The following is a 14,344-nucleotide window of genomic DNA, read 5'->3' on the forward strand; positions in this document are numbered from 1 at the left end:
GAGAAGCGGTAAACTTTCATTAAGCAGGCTTCTTCGCTGCGGGGGAATCTCTCTGCCCCTCGCTTGTTTTCATCACTTTTATTGCAACAATATAGATATCTTTCTCATTCCAACCCGTCCTAATTTCCGCCTCTCTCGTTCACACTTCCCGGGTCTGTTTTTTTTATATATATATAGTAATAAAAACATACGAGATCTTTTTTAAATGCACTATTACTTATCCAAGCCTTTTCATATTGTACCATCACAGGCACTTTAGAGCCGTTATAAAAGAGAATCATTTATTATTCAAAAGTAACGGTCTTTTGCATATTGTCAGAGCACCTCTCGCTGCCTGCCAGACTCCCTTTCAAAATGCTCGGGAAAATTGATAACAGCAGACACACGCAATAAAAACAGGGCCCCGGGCGAGGACACGGACCCCCAATATGCAGATCAAGTCATTCTTCCAACAATTCGCTGGCTCGCGTTCTTTTATTTCCTTTCATGAGCTGTGCAGGGGCTTTAATGCATTTAATTTATTTCACCTATCACTTTGATCCCAGATCAGCCACAAGGTCCCTGCGTGGGTGTCCGTACCTATTCACTCATATCCTCACGGGGCTTAAAGGTCTGACTCCAGGGTTGTATAGCGCAAAAGATCCAACACAGGACAACAAGTAATAAAGAAAAATCAATGTTACGTCACAGTTAAATTTAAAATTATTAATAGTCATCATATTTAACGCGTACCGCGGAGAAGAAAACGAATATATTGATGGATATTTATCAAGCTGATCGTACTAAGTACTAAGCATTCAGTTCTACTGATCCGTGCCCAGATTGCTGTAGCCTGCTTTGAAATTGCACACTCATTCGATTTAATTTTATTCCATAGAAATAACTCAATATATGTTATTATTTTCTAAATAGAATAAAAATGTACATTTGCGAGGTTAGTGGTCGACATAGCCGGTATAATTGCAGTCGTACATCTATTTACTGCACATCAGTAACATTTTTTCACTGTGCATATCATACAAGATCGATATCGTTCTGTGCAAACGATTCGTGCGCAGACACGAAGTCTCAAGAAGTTATTAGCGACCGCTTTGAATTTAAATAAAAGAAACGCATATCGCGCAACTGACATGTGACATCTTCAGTTATCCTGTTAGGTTTGATTTTGAAGTAACAGCCGATGTTATTCTGCAACTTTATATTTAGCTAGATTGTTGATTATTATTATTATTATTTTTCCTTGTGTTGTCATCCGCAAATCATGCTAATTAGTTTAGAAAGCTCGTATTCAAAACGACTTATGAGACTGACGTAATACGAGCAACACAGGCACTGAAACAGTGTCTGTGTGAATAATTTATTAGGAAGTACAGTGCTGTATTACACATATTTATACGTCGCTTTACATATTACTATACAGTAGTGTCGTTTATTCAACGATCATAATGCCACATGATAAAGTGACTACATTTCAAATGAGGCATTTCGCTTCAGCATAATTCTGGAATGGCAACTAATTCCAACTAGGTCGTTATTAACGCGTGCATCGCTTCTAAAGCGGAACTCGTTGTATCGTCTCTTTTTCATTCTCCGGACATACACACCAACATTTTCCCGCTGTTTGCTATGAGCTCAAATCCAACTGAAATCCATTTGGACTGTCGGCAGTTATAATAATAGGCCGTTTAACGAACTGGTGCTGGCTCAGTCAACCTTTCTATGAAGGTAATATTAGTATCTTACACCAACTATTGCCGATTTGTTGGGAAATCCTGCATCATTAAATAAATCTGAATTAAAGTCACTTAAATGCCAGTAGCCTATATATATATATATGTGTGTGTGTGTGTGTGTGTGTGTGTGTGTGTATATATATATATATATATATATATATATATATATATATATACATATATATATATATATATATACTCCCTACTACATCAAAACTTCCAAAATATGTCAGTAGGCCGCTTATCATACTTATAGCAAATACGGCTCTGTACATCTTAAGCAGTTATGGAAGATGGATGGATGGATGGATGGATAGATGGATGGGTGGATGCTTATCAAAATTTTATATATCTGAAGCCTTTCATCTTCCATGGTACATGGTATATAGCTCAGTGTGTGTGGGGCTCACAGGTCCTTCATATACCTTGGTGTTCCTCCCGCAGTGCTAAGACTTGCGGTCAGGCTAATTTGCCCACAGGTCCAGGTCTGTTACATTATTATGGGTGCATGTGTTTATGTGTGTATGCCCTGAAAATGAGTGGCACCCTATCCAGGACACAGCTCAGCCCTGGGCTCTGCACAGCCTATGGGTAGGACGCAATGACCAGGTAAGCAGTTGGATGACAAATGGGGATTTTAAACTTGTAATTTTTATTTTGGGTCTGAGTCATATAAGAACTCTGTCATTAACTTCATTGGTGCTTCAAATTTTCAAGCAGCATACGCAGTGTGTTAAAGTTATTTAATGCACATCAGGAATATCTGAATGAGCCTAATTAATCAAAATATGTAAATCTGAAAACATAATGTATATTTAACGAGGTAGCATTTCTGTTGCATTCTTCATTGAAATGTACAGTGATACTATATTCACTTATTATTGAAATTATCCATCAAGTTTACTAACAATTAAAACACTCAACGCATCGAACGGCCGTGGGTTCTTCTTGCTTTTTCCTGTTTTTCTTTACTCCTCAGAAAGTTTTAAAAATCGTTAACTGGGCAGGTGGACACAGATCGCCGCAGGACGAAAGGTTCAGTGACGAGTACTAAAGGGTGACGTAACGGTCTAGGCTCGTGCCTTCCCCGCCCCTAAGGACTGAAGCTTTTAAGCATCGGCGCTAATGGTCTATTAAACTATCAAGTACTTCAACGTAAACGGATTTGCTCCCCTCCAACTTCAGTTCCCTGGAGGTAATCAAACGTGGCGGATTGGCCAAAGGGCTGTAATCGCCTTTAAGCGGCGGATTACAAGGAACCACTTAGATCCGCTGTCCACAGATAGTGTTTCCCGTAGCTCTTATTGCATTAAACCATGGAGTGGAAATTGCGTTACCCGCACAAACAAACAGGGAGTCTCTAACATTCTCGACCACTATCACTACAGTCAAATTTTTACATGCATTCCACGACTAAACATTAGCAATGTCCATGTAGGCCTATGATAAAACAAATCATAATTTTTTAACACGTCTTTTATGATGCTTACAAATCGAAGAGATGTTCGAAAAAATCTGAATGTGAATTTGTTGTGCGCGCGATATTAGATATTTAAATTAAAATAACGAGTAGCATTCGTTCATTATCTAGCAACGCTGTAGTTTCTCTTTCACCGAAGCAAACGTTCAGGTTTGAAGAAGTTTGGTGACGACTTAATTTATTGACCTTGTGGCAGCCTAGCTATAGGCTACAAGATAGACTAATGGTGCATTCGAGTACCTGCATAATAAGTATTCGAAACAAAAAACATTCATTAGTTGATTTCACAAGCAAATAAGAGAGAATAAGTCGTTTTATTTATAAAATCTGTAAAATATTTCCATATCCAGAGAAAACAATAAACCACAATTTCTCCATTTGTATTAAGATTGTTCTCCTTACACACTGGTAACCTTAGCGTACCGAAAAAATAACGATCAGTAGTATAGCGCTCAAATAAACAAATACTTAGCAGATAATGTAGATTTGCATTCATTACATATAGTATTTAGAATTCATTCGTATTTACGTGACTATGGTTTTTATGTATTAAACATGACGTTAAATATGGTACTAGTATATATAGTAGGTAGAAGATCTCACTAAAGGGAGCGCAAATCGACCTTGACTTTGAAATCACGCGAGTTTCAGAGGTGTCGGTATAGAAAGCCCCTTCCCCCCCAGACTAAAGTTAAAAAATATATAATCATAATAAAGTTATTAAAATATAAAATACCAATTTTAAAATGTAAGAGGGTATTTTCGTTAATATTTTAAGTGTAACGCAAATTAAACTGATAAAAGAACACAGGCCTATTTAACAAACAACAAAACAATCGTATAAATAGCCTGAATATGATTCGATACAAAATTTTATTAAAGAAAATACGATTGCGTGGATGTCGTGAAGTGCCAGTTGCAAATCGACGTCTTTTATTGGTCAACATAGCCCCGTTTCTTACCAAGAATCAATAAACAAAATATTATATACATAAAAACAAATAATGAAAGATCATTGTCCAAAGATAATTAAGATGACCTGGACACATCCATAATTTAAGTAGCCTATTTTAATATTCAAAAATTCGTATATCTAGATGAACTGCTTGCAAGATTATGAACCATGTGTATCCGTGGTTTAAATTACTTACAAATAATTCGAAAACAGCAACGTAATAAAATCAGACCAAATACAAACTGCAAAAGAAGAGAGGAATATTATATTAACGGTCATTCCGAAAGCTGTCTAATAACCATTACTACCGCTGTAAAAGTAAAACGACTATAATGTCTAACGCTCAGGAACTGTTTCCTATTATATAATTGATGTTTTAATAATACTAAGTTCACAATATGTTGCAGCTCGATTGGACAGTCTGGAGTTTAATGAATTTGCTTTGTGCTTTTTAAAATATGATGTCACTTCAAAACGTTCCCTCAGCTGGTATTTGCTTTCGCTAGTTAATGTTTAAATGCCAGCCAATAGGGTGAATGAGGGTTTTCGTCGAACCAATGGAAAGACTGGATTGTGAAACACAACTGTGGGGTACAGGGTGTCGGGGAGAACGCTATCCCGTGCAGAGCCATCTGACCCACAGAGCCAAATCCGCCTGCCAAACTTTCACTGGCGTCTCCGACCCGCAGATGGATGGGTCTGTCAGCGTTGCCAAAAATCCGTTCTGTACTTTCAGACAAATAACTCGAAATTGATCTCAATTAAGAGAGCAAGGTCCCCGACGAGTGAACGCCGGTATTTGCACGTCTTCATTCTTTTCCTATTCCGTTCCCCACTGTTTTTTTTTGTCGTACACCAAACTCTGGCTAACCGCACTTGTTCTCAATAGAGAAGCGCTGGTAGCGGACGGGGAGTAAGGATGGAGCCGACCCCGAGCAGCAGCCCCAGCGACCCCAGCCAGGCCCCCCAAGCCGCCCAGCACGAACCCATCAGCTTCGGCATTGACCAGATACTGAGTGGTTCTGACCCAGAGAGTTCTCAGCAGAACGGCACCAAGAACATTTCGGATACCGGCGGCAGTTACCATCTGGGCAGCCCTACCGGAGCCAGCACGGCACCTTACACAGCGCTCGCCGCTTCTTATCACGGCATTACTGCATCTTTGGAGGACTCCGGCTCTTACAGCGTGAACCTAACTCTCGCCCCCGGTGGTGTAATCCGTGTCCCGGCACACAGACCGATGGCCGCTGCGGTTCCACCGCCTATGACCAGTGCGGTTCCTGGTTTCGGCAGCCTCAGTTTTCCGTGGATGGAGAGCAGTCATAGATTCGCCAAGGAGAAGTTTGCAGGTACACTGGTGAAACTAGTTCAGATGTATTAACCAAAAGCATGCAAATGCAATTAAATTACAAAAATGAAAATATTATAAGTAGCCTATATAATAATAACAACCTATTTTTGATCATTCTTAAACTGCACTCGAGATGTCATGCGAGATCTGTCGAACCGGTAAACGAATTACAGATATAGAAGGCATACAGAAAACGCAAAACTATAAAACCGAATCTACGGCGCGCGAGGTTTTTCGATTTATGGTTGCTGGATAGAAAGGAGATAAATTCACAGCATTCTGCTTCGCTTAACGCTGACTTCCGCATGCAGTAGCAAGAAGATTTTCTCTAGTTTTCAGATATGCTAGCCTAAAATATAATTAAAATGGCTTGCTGCTTTTAGAGGGAAATAACTAGTAACTTATATTTATATTTACAACTAACGTCAGAGCTTTCGGGTAACGTTACGATGCAATTGTTCTAAAATCTTTTAGATTTGAAGTGTATATGTTTTAATAAAAAAATAAATGTATTTGCTCTAAGTAATTTATAGTTTTATGAATTAAAAATCCAAATAACAGCTTTATTGTTTTAATTACACCACAAAAGCAAGAAAATTACAAATCCGATGCAATGTGTAATACAATAACCGTAGAATTATGGTACATTTCATATTAAAACAGTGAATGATAATTGAGACGTAAAAATAATTGAAGAGCGAATTAGTTCATTTGTAACCAAAATAATAAATTGAATAATGTAAGTTACAGTCGATTTAATGTAATAATAAAAGTCCGTTGCTATACATCAACGCTCTTCTTATACGCTATTGCAGTTTTATTATGGAAAATGAAATTGTCTCAGGGAACACGAGTGTAATGTGCGCCTTTTCTCTTTACATCAATGCATTTTAAATGATGAGTAAATAACGGGCATAGCCGGCTACACTCTTCATTCTGTGCCAGTACTGCGAAGCGCGCGGATGACCAGTGTGTAATCCAGCTGCGCGTATTTAAAACGCAGTGACCCGTGTGTAATCCAGCTGCGCGTATTTAAAACGCAGTGACCCGTGTGTATAGGGAGGATAAGTGATGCATTCATATCAAAAAGAAAAAAGGGTTCAAAACATAAACTTTTAGCATTTTAATTGCCTCATAAATTCATTGAAAACTGAGAACTTAAGGAAAAAACACAGCGTGTAAAATCCATTTTAAATAACAACATTAATAATAATGACAAGAACAACAACAATAAATAATAAAATAATAATAATAATGAGCACAAATGGGAATCAATAATGATATTAAGCTGTATTGTAGTGACAAAACTAGCTCCGCCTGAATTCATGAAAAATACTCTTGTGGTGTTTTTACATAAAGTAACAAATTACAAATAATATTTTAAGTTTTCCATTTTGTCGTTGAACATGCAATGCGAATAAAGCCACTGAGGAATGTGATTAATCTATTTTGCTTTCCTTTTAAAACACCGACTATATCAGGTAATTCGATCCAGTGCAGCAGTCTGCTCAGTCCGCTGGCAGCCAGACTAAGGAGCGAAATTAGCCACTAAAATCAATAAAGAGCAAATAAATAAATGTATATCGTAATATAATATTTAAAGAACATTTTAAATTGCCGTTTGTGTATGTGTATATAATCAATCAATATATTCCATTCCGATCTTTGTACCTGTTTGTGTAGTATGTATAATTCTTACTAGGAATTCACTGAGAATTTACTCACACATGAACAGTTGTATTGGCAGAGAACCAAAGCACATTAACTGTACGTCAGCAGTCGATAGGTACGCGCTGTCAGGCTGCTCCGCGAAATATTGACCTACTAGGAGCCCTTTACGTGGACGCGCGGTAATGACATCAATATCTATTACCAGACTGTAGAAGCGTCCACACTTGGCTGCAAGGTTAAGCACATTTTTGTGCGTGTGTGTGTGTATATATATATGTATGTATGTAAGTACATTCACACTGGAAAGACTGGGATGATAAATGTCTGTGTGTGTATGTATGTAAGTGTGTGTGTGTGTGTGTGTGTGTGTATATATATATATATATATATATATATATATATATATATATACACTTACATACATACACACACAGACATTTATCATCCCATACTTATTCATCATTTAAATAAGTAATCATTGCGTGCCTTTTAGATATTAACTAGCCCAAAATTAGCCAAACACGTGTATATATGGTATATAGTCCAGGTATAATCCTCATAAAAATGATACAATTCGTTGCAAATAGATAATATAATAGTAATATTATATAATTATAACATAGCTGCTTTTTTTTTCCTTTTTGGTTATGCATAACCTATATTGAAGCATTTCGGATAGTAACACTTACGTCGTTTTGAGGTCCATATCACGTCTACTGAGAAATACCCTTTAGAATCACTGATCGTGCATTCAGATGATAAGGCACCAGGAAAACAGCGGAAGCGGTATTATATGGCGACAACGCAGCATATATCACGATTTCATACTATTTCTTCGGTATTGCTGAAATGTGTCCCTACGAGCCCAGTATTTACTGCTGAAGAGTATTTATAGCTTGTGCATAAAGGGAATTTTTACGAGGTCATATATTTTGTATTAAAGACAGCCGCTAATATTTATCGCCAAGTTTATTTACACGTTGATGTTGTTTCTAATTTAATGCTCCAAGTCAAACTTACCTGTTAAAAATAACATCGTTTAAATAGTGCATAACACGAGGTAACATCAGCAAGCTTTGATACTTCAATGCCTTAGTCAAAGTTTAGAGAAGAACATAGCACCTTAATAGAATCAGTCGTTAACTCCTTTGTTATTATATGATTAAAAAACCCAATTAGGTTAACGCCAAATTTGTTGCAAATGCTATACAAACACATTACCTGAGGTATCGTTTTGCAAACAAAATTAATTACTTTAATATTACGTTTTTTTGTGTTTTTTTTTTTTTGTAAATCTATTATTACAAAAATTAGCAAAAGATAGAAATGAAGATGCAGGAAAAGGCAGATTACCGTTTTTGAATTATTGTGTAGATACTTAGCTGAATCTTCTACCGGAGTCGATTTAAACTGCTTACAGCTTTCCTGCTTTACCTACACGCAGGTATGTTTTCCCAAAGCACTGAATCAGGTTATCTGCCATGCTGAAGATGTAAAATGTTAGACCTGTTGGATACCTTCTCCTAGGCCAGATAGCAAGCTATAAAATACAGGTAAATAAAAATAAGAATTGTATTCGCTTCAGTTAAGTTAGCTATGGAGATAAAATAATAAAAGAAAGTGCTAAAAGAAGAGCAGTGTCAACACAGATGTGAGGAAGAGGAGGAGACTTGGTGGAACAGCTGGAAAAATAAGCACTTACCCATCATTCCGTCTGCCCCCTTCTGCCTGTCCCCACCTGCTGTTCTGCAGCGGCCCTAACCCCGTTCGCCGTGTCACGGAGGATCGGCCACCCATATCAGAATCGCACGCCACCCAAGCGAAAGAAGCCGCGCACATCCTTCTCGCGCGTGCAGATCTGTGAGCTGGAGAAGCGCTTCCACCGGCAGAAATACCTGGCCAGCGCGGAGCGGGCCGCTCTGGCCAAGACGCTCAAGATGACGGACGCCCAGGTCAAAACCTGGTTCCAGAACCGCAGGACCAAGTGGAGGTGAGTGAGATAGATTTAAAAAAAAAAACGATGGGCAAATGAGAGAATTTACAGCAACGATTCCAATCTGTCAAACAGGTAAAAACAAAGTGCTCAGTGTAGCATAACTGAAACCAGAGTCACAACAGTCCTGGATCACATTTGTAGCCCAGCAAATATTGCCTAAACAACGGCGCAGTACTTCTTCTCTAATGCGAAGATACCTTCAGTCTTAGGACTGGATCACCCATCTGGGACGCCATAGCTAAAAAGCACTGTGCACTCGACTGTAACTCTGCATAACGCAACCGAAATGAGCCCAGCAGCAGAAGCTACAGTCACTATGATCAGTCTGAGTAAAAATCGGAGATGTGGAACTTTTCATTCCATAACACTCTGAAGATTACTGATGACGTGTATATTCTAGGTAATGCAACTAACTTAGTTTGTTTTTTAAAAAATATTAGTGGTATTTGCGAATTGCATAGTAAATTGTTTTACCATGGTTTCCTCAATTTACCGTATACTGGATAAGTAGTTGAAGATGATGGATAGATAGATAGATAGATAGATAGATAGATAGATAGATAGATAGATAATTGCAGCTTTAAACCTGCAGACAGCTGCCAGTGTATGTATGGACAGCCAGTAGGCTAGCACTTGTAAAGCTGTGACTTCGCCTAATCATTATCATAATCATCTCCTGGTCAGGGTTACAGGGGTCATGGGGCCAATCCCAAGCAGAACAGGCTCCAGGCAGGGGTACACCATGGTGGGGGGGGGGGGGGGGGGGGGGACTTACACACCCTGTGGGCAATTTAGAGACACCAGTTAGCCTGGATTAATTTCTTTGGGCAGTGGGAGAAAATGTCAGCATCAGGAGGAATCCCACGCGACAGGTGGAGACCAGGCAAACCACACACACACACACACACACACACACACACACACACACACACATACACGTTTGTATGCACATCCATTTATTTCTACAGAGAAAACAAAACACAAATCTCAACTGTAACAACCTTAACCCATACCCAGTCCTAACCTTAACCATAAGTAACCAAAAAAATACTTTTGGCATTTTTAGTTTTTTGATTGCAGACTCGGATTTTTGTAAAATTGAGTTTCCCCATAACGTCAAAATAACAAATTTTTATCACATTGTGGGGAAATCTGGTCCCACAATGTAATAATTACAAAAACGCTCCCCCCCTCCCCTCCACACCCAGCACTAGCGGATGAGGCAACAGGGATGCCCTACCTCCCAAAACATATAAATACATAATTGCACTAATTTAACAACATATAAACTTTGGACAGCCGTAAAGGGCATTCGTTAATACTGGATGTAATCAGTCTGCTGGTATCTGCTGCAGAGCCAGATGTACGTATGCGGTGGTTTTGCCTAGATGAAAGAATGACACGTGACCAGCCACCTTTGAACGCCTGTTAATCGTGCTAGAGTAGCGGGTAATAACGCGGGGGTAATGAGCCCACTAGGACCCTGGTCTCCTAAAACTGAACAAAATAAACAAACAAACAAATTAAAATATATTGTTTGAAAGATATACCTGCCTGCATGGGCTATCCCTCCGTGGCTTACCTATGTTTACTAACGATTTTTCATGTGTAGCCTACGAGGTCCTTTTTGGGCAAATATTACAGCATATCTCATAATTCTAAACAAATTGCGTTAGTGTTGCATTTCATTTGAACCCACTGCAAGACAAAATAATTATGCAATATTTACTTGAGTGATCACTTCCACCCGAATAGAATTGTCGATGTTAATAAACTTCCCGTCACAATTAATAACCGGTGCGTTTTGAACAGGTAGAATTGAAAGTGAATAGACAAATTGCATTTCCCAGATAAGCGTAATAGGCTTGGCTGTATGACAAGCGCAACTGGTGCAGCCGTCAATTACGACAAGTCTGTTTATGCTGGAAACGTGCGGCTTTCAGTATTGATAAGAACGAACAAATGGCCCATAGAGACTTGTCACTGAATAATAAAAATATTTTAACAATAGTTTCCTTTAAAATATAAACGCACTTAAATGTATAAATTATTTTGTCTTGGGGTTTATTTTCTTCCATCTATTACGCTTTGATTAATAGGCCTATGTGATTTTAAACATCGAAAGACTGCGTCTAATGGGATATTTGAAACTGAAAATAAAGTCTTTGTGCAGTGTCACTAATCATACTATCTCAGACCGTTTTTTGCAATTTGCATCCGTGAAACACTCATAAGAGAAGGTATTAACGCATCTGTGACATTTCATCTTCATATACGGTCAGTGTAAAGGTTTATTTTTTTATCATATAGGCCTCATAGCGAAAGATGCCGCGCGACAAACTATTGACTAAAGGCGCTGTTGAAATTACCTTGTATTTATGTGTGCCATGTAAATGTGGACGGGTCCTTTTGTTTCACTATGCGTAAAGTTTCTGCGGGCTTCGCTTCTCGCAGGTGTTATTAAGTGAAGTAAAGTACAAAGTGACTGAGGCAGCTAAGAACCCAAATTAATTAGGCCTACTTTAGGGCACAGTTATTTGCGGTGGAAAATTCACGGCTAATTATAAATATATATGTTCACAGTCATGGGCGTAAATTACGGGGGGATGGGGGGTTGTAGCCCCCCCAATAAATCAAAACCAGCTAATACAACCCCCCAATAATCATGATTCCCCTGTAATGGGTGGAGACCTGAACCCCCCCAATGTTCCAGCCACAGTTATACCCTTGTTCACAGTGATTAGTAATCTTGCAGTGATCTGTGTATCACTGGGTTGTATTTTATATTAAAGTAACGGTATGACTTCTAGCTTGAGTTATTTGCGTAAATCTTTTGCCTGTGAATGGGTTGCACTCTTGTTCATATTTAGACTAATTAACGAGTCTGTCACTCGCTTTCATTTATAATTAAAATCACAAAAAACTGCGATTTCAACTAATTTGATGCTTTGCGTTGAATACATCATAATTCTGTTATGATAAATAAGGGGATAAGAAAACTACTTGGACCAACACGTATTTCATCTTGTTAAAACTTTACAAGGTGAAACAGAAATTGGTCAATTTAATTAATAGTATTGAAGCAAGCAAACCGTACAACATGACTTCAAAACTTTTTAAACATAATTTGTAGCTATTTAAATTTTAAACCTGTTAATGATAATATTTGAAGGAGGAATAAAATAACACCCCAGGTGTAGCGTTAGTAACAGAAGCTGGTTTGAATACAGAAGAGCTGCATTGTGTACAGCCGGGTTACCGGCTCTCACGCATCTGGCGTGACGCTTTCAGATACTCACGCTCATGCAAGGAATCTTTCGGCAAATCTAATTATTCCATTATAAACCTAAAATTAGCTCATAAAAAGCGTTGGGGTAGTTTGCAAAGCCTACAGACTATTTACAAGGTAATAAAACTGTTACATATATGTATGTGCAAACTTGTCTCAAATTGAAAATCTCATCTCAAAGTTGGGCAACTCTGGTTACAGTTACAAGCTGCCAGAAATGTTGCTCCTATTTGATTTGTGTTCTAATGAAGGAAACATTTACTGGGTTTGAATTTTTTTTTTATAATTGCCCACTTCTGGCTCGCATGTGATTCCCCTTCTTCCTTTGTATCTCACTGTAGCTTTCTGCACGCCTTTTCCCACTTACTGTTTGTTAATATATCTCTGCCTGCTCCTTTTTCACTGTTAGCTTGTCTCCTTGGGTCTTGTCCTGTTTCTTTTTTGTCTCGGCCTCTGATTGCCTTCTCTGACTGTAACCCTGTTGCCAGGCGACAGACGGCGGAAGAGCGGGAGGCGGAGCGTCAGCAGGCCAATCGCCTGATGATTCAGCTGCAGCATGATGCCTTCCAGAAGTCCCTCAGCGACTCTATACCCCCTGACCCACTCTGTATTCACAACTCCTCCCTCTTTGCCCTCCAGAACTTGCAGCCCTGGGCCGCTGAAGAGGGGAGCAAGCTGGGAGGCGTTACAGCGCTGGTATGAGAGCAGGGTCGTGAGTCACATGCACTGGTAGACACTTGGCCTGATTTTTTTTTTTGCCGTTGTGGATGGATGAATCAACTGACAACAGACTTGACTCCTTGTCCCCCTTCCTTTATGTTCACCCCCCCCCCCCCCCTGCGATCATGTTTAGTTCCAAAGTGGAGCAGAGGCTAAAAGATCAAAAACAATGAACTGAAAAATGTATTGTTTCAAAGCACAACATTTGCACAAATGGCTTCCCTTTCCCCCGCCCCCTGAAACAAAGGTGAAGCAGGACTTGGTGGAAGCATCCCTGTCCTCAGCAGTCAGGACAGTCCTGCCTGAGGGTGAGAGTAGGATCGCAGTGTCACTGAGATTGTTTTTTTTTTTGACTATGAGGAAGTTCACGTGACTATGAACTTCCCCAAAAAACAGCCAATAAAACAAAGGTCAGTGGCCAAATGGGGCATTCTGGAATCCTGCACAGACAGTCCTTCTGTTTCTTTCAGAACTTCAATGTCTGCAGGGCACATCCTAACATCATATTGTTCATTCTGTGGGGTGACGCTCTACTGAAGGTGTGTTGTTGGCATTAAATGTATCAGAAGGAAGACAGTGACAATGTTTACATACTGTACTTGTGAGAAAAGCATTGTGTTGTTCATTGACAGGAAAAATATCCATGCTACAAAATCATGTACTATACTTTGTATTTTACAAATATGTAAATATTTTTTCCGCAGGAAATACATCTGCTTTCTATATTGTGTCACAGTGGCTGGGTCTGTTGTCTTATTTCTTTTTAGTCCGTTTTATCCTCTAGATTCTTGTACTGACATACCCAATATTCTGGGTAGCCTGTGATTCCGATACCTGTTTGCCCTCGATTTGCCACCATAACCTGCCTCAATTAATGCAGCTGCACGACCCACCTGCAAGTCTAATGTCTATAACACTAATCACACTAATCAGTGGAGGTGCATGCTTGTGTTTTTTAGCTTTTACTCACAAAACCAGGGCTCAGACAAAGCCCCCCCCCCATTCATTGGCATTACCTTGATTGCAGCCATTTAAGTTGTATAATAGGGACGAACACTCCTTGTTCCCACAAGCTGCACACTGCACTGGCTTTTACTTAATTGCTTTATGGAAGCTCACGCACCTGTTCTGGTTGCATTTGTGCACCTC

General features: G+C 39.2%; 1 protein-coding gene across 4 annotated transcripts; it reads left to right on the forward strand.

The window, feature by feature from the left end:
• The first annotated feature begins 1,145 nt into the window (after window positions 1-1,145).
• On the forward strand, window positions 1,146-13,933 carry LOC111838668 (T-cell leukemia homeobox protein 3-like). Of its 4 annotated transcripts, none has more exons than XM_072702343.1 (6): window positions 1,146-1,725; window positions 2,289-2,342; window positions 5,058-5,517; window positions 8,943-9,180; window positions 12,964-13,171; window positions 13,329-13,933. In XM_072702343.1, exons 1-6 carry the CDS (start codon window positions 1,720-1,722, stop codon window positions 13,371-13,373), a joined length of 1,011 nt encoding a protein of 336 aa, XP_072558444.1. In that variant the 5' UTR covers window positions 1,146-1,719; the 3' UTR covers window positions 13,374-13,933. The 4 variants fall into 4 exon arrangements, with proteins under 4 accessions (XP_072558444.1, XP_072558446.1, XP_023657666.1 ...); XM_072702345.1 differs by having other exon boundaries at window positions 13,115-13,171; XM_023801898.2 differs by having other exon boundaries at window positions 12,964-13,933.
• The last annotated feature ends 411 nt before the right edge of the window (window positions 13,934-14,344 follow it).

The sequence above is a fragment of the Paramormyrops kingsleyae genome, chromosome 18 (genome assembly GCF_048594095.1).
Source record: "Paramormyrops kingsleyae isolate MSU_618 chromosome 18, PKINGS_0.4, whole genome shotgun sequence".
NCBI classification, from domain to species: domain Eukaryota; kingdom Metazoa; phylum Chordata; class Actinopteri; order Osteoglossiformes; family Mormyridae; genus Paramormyrops; species Paramormyrops kingsleyae.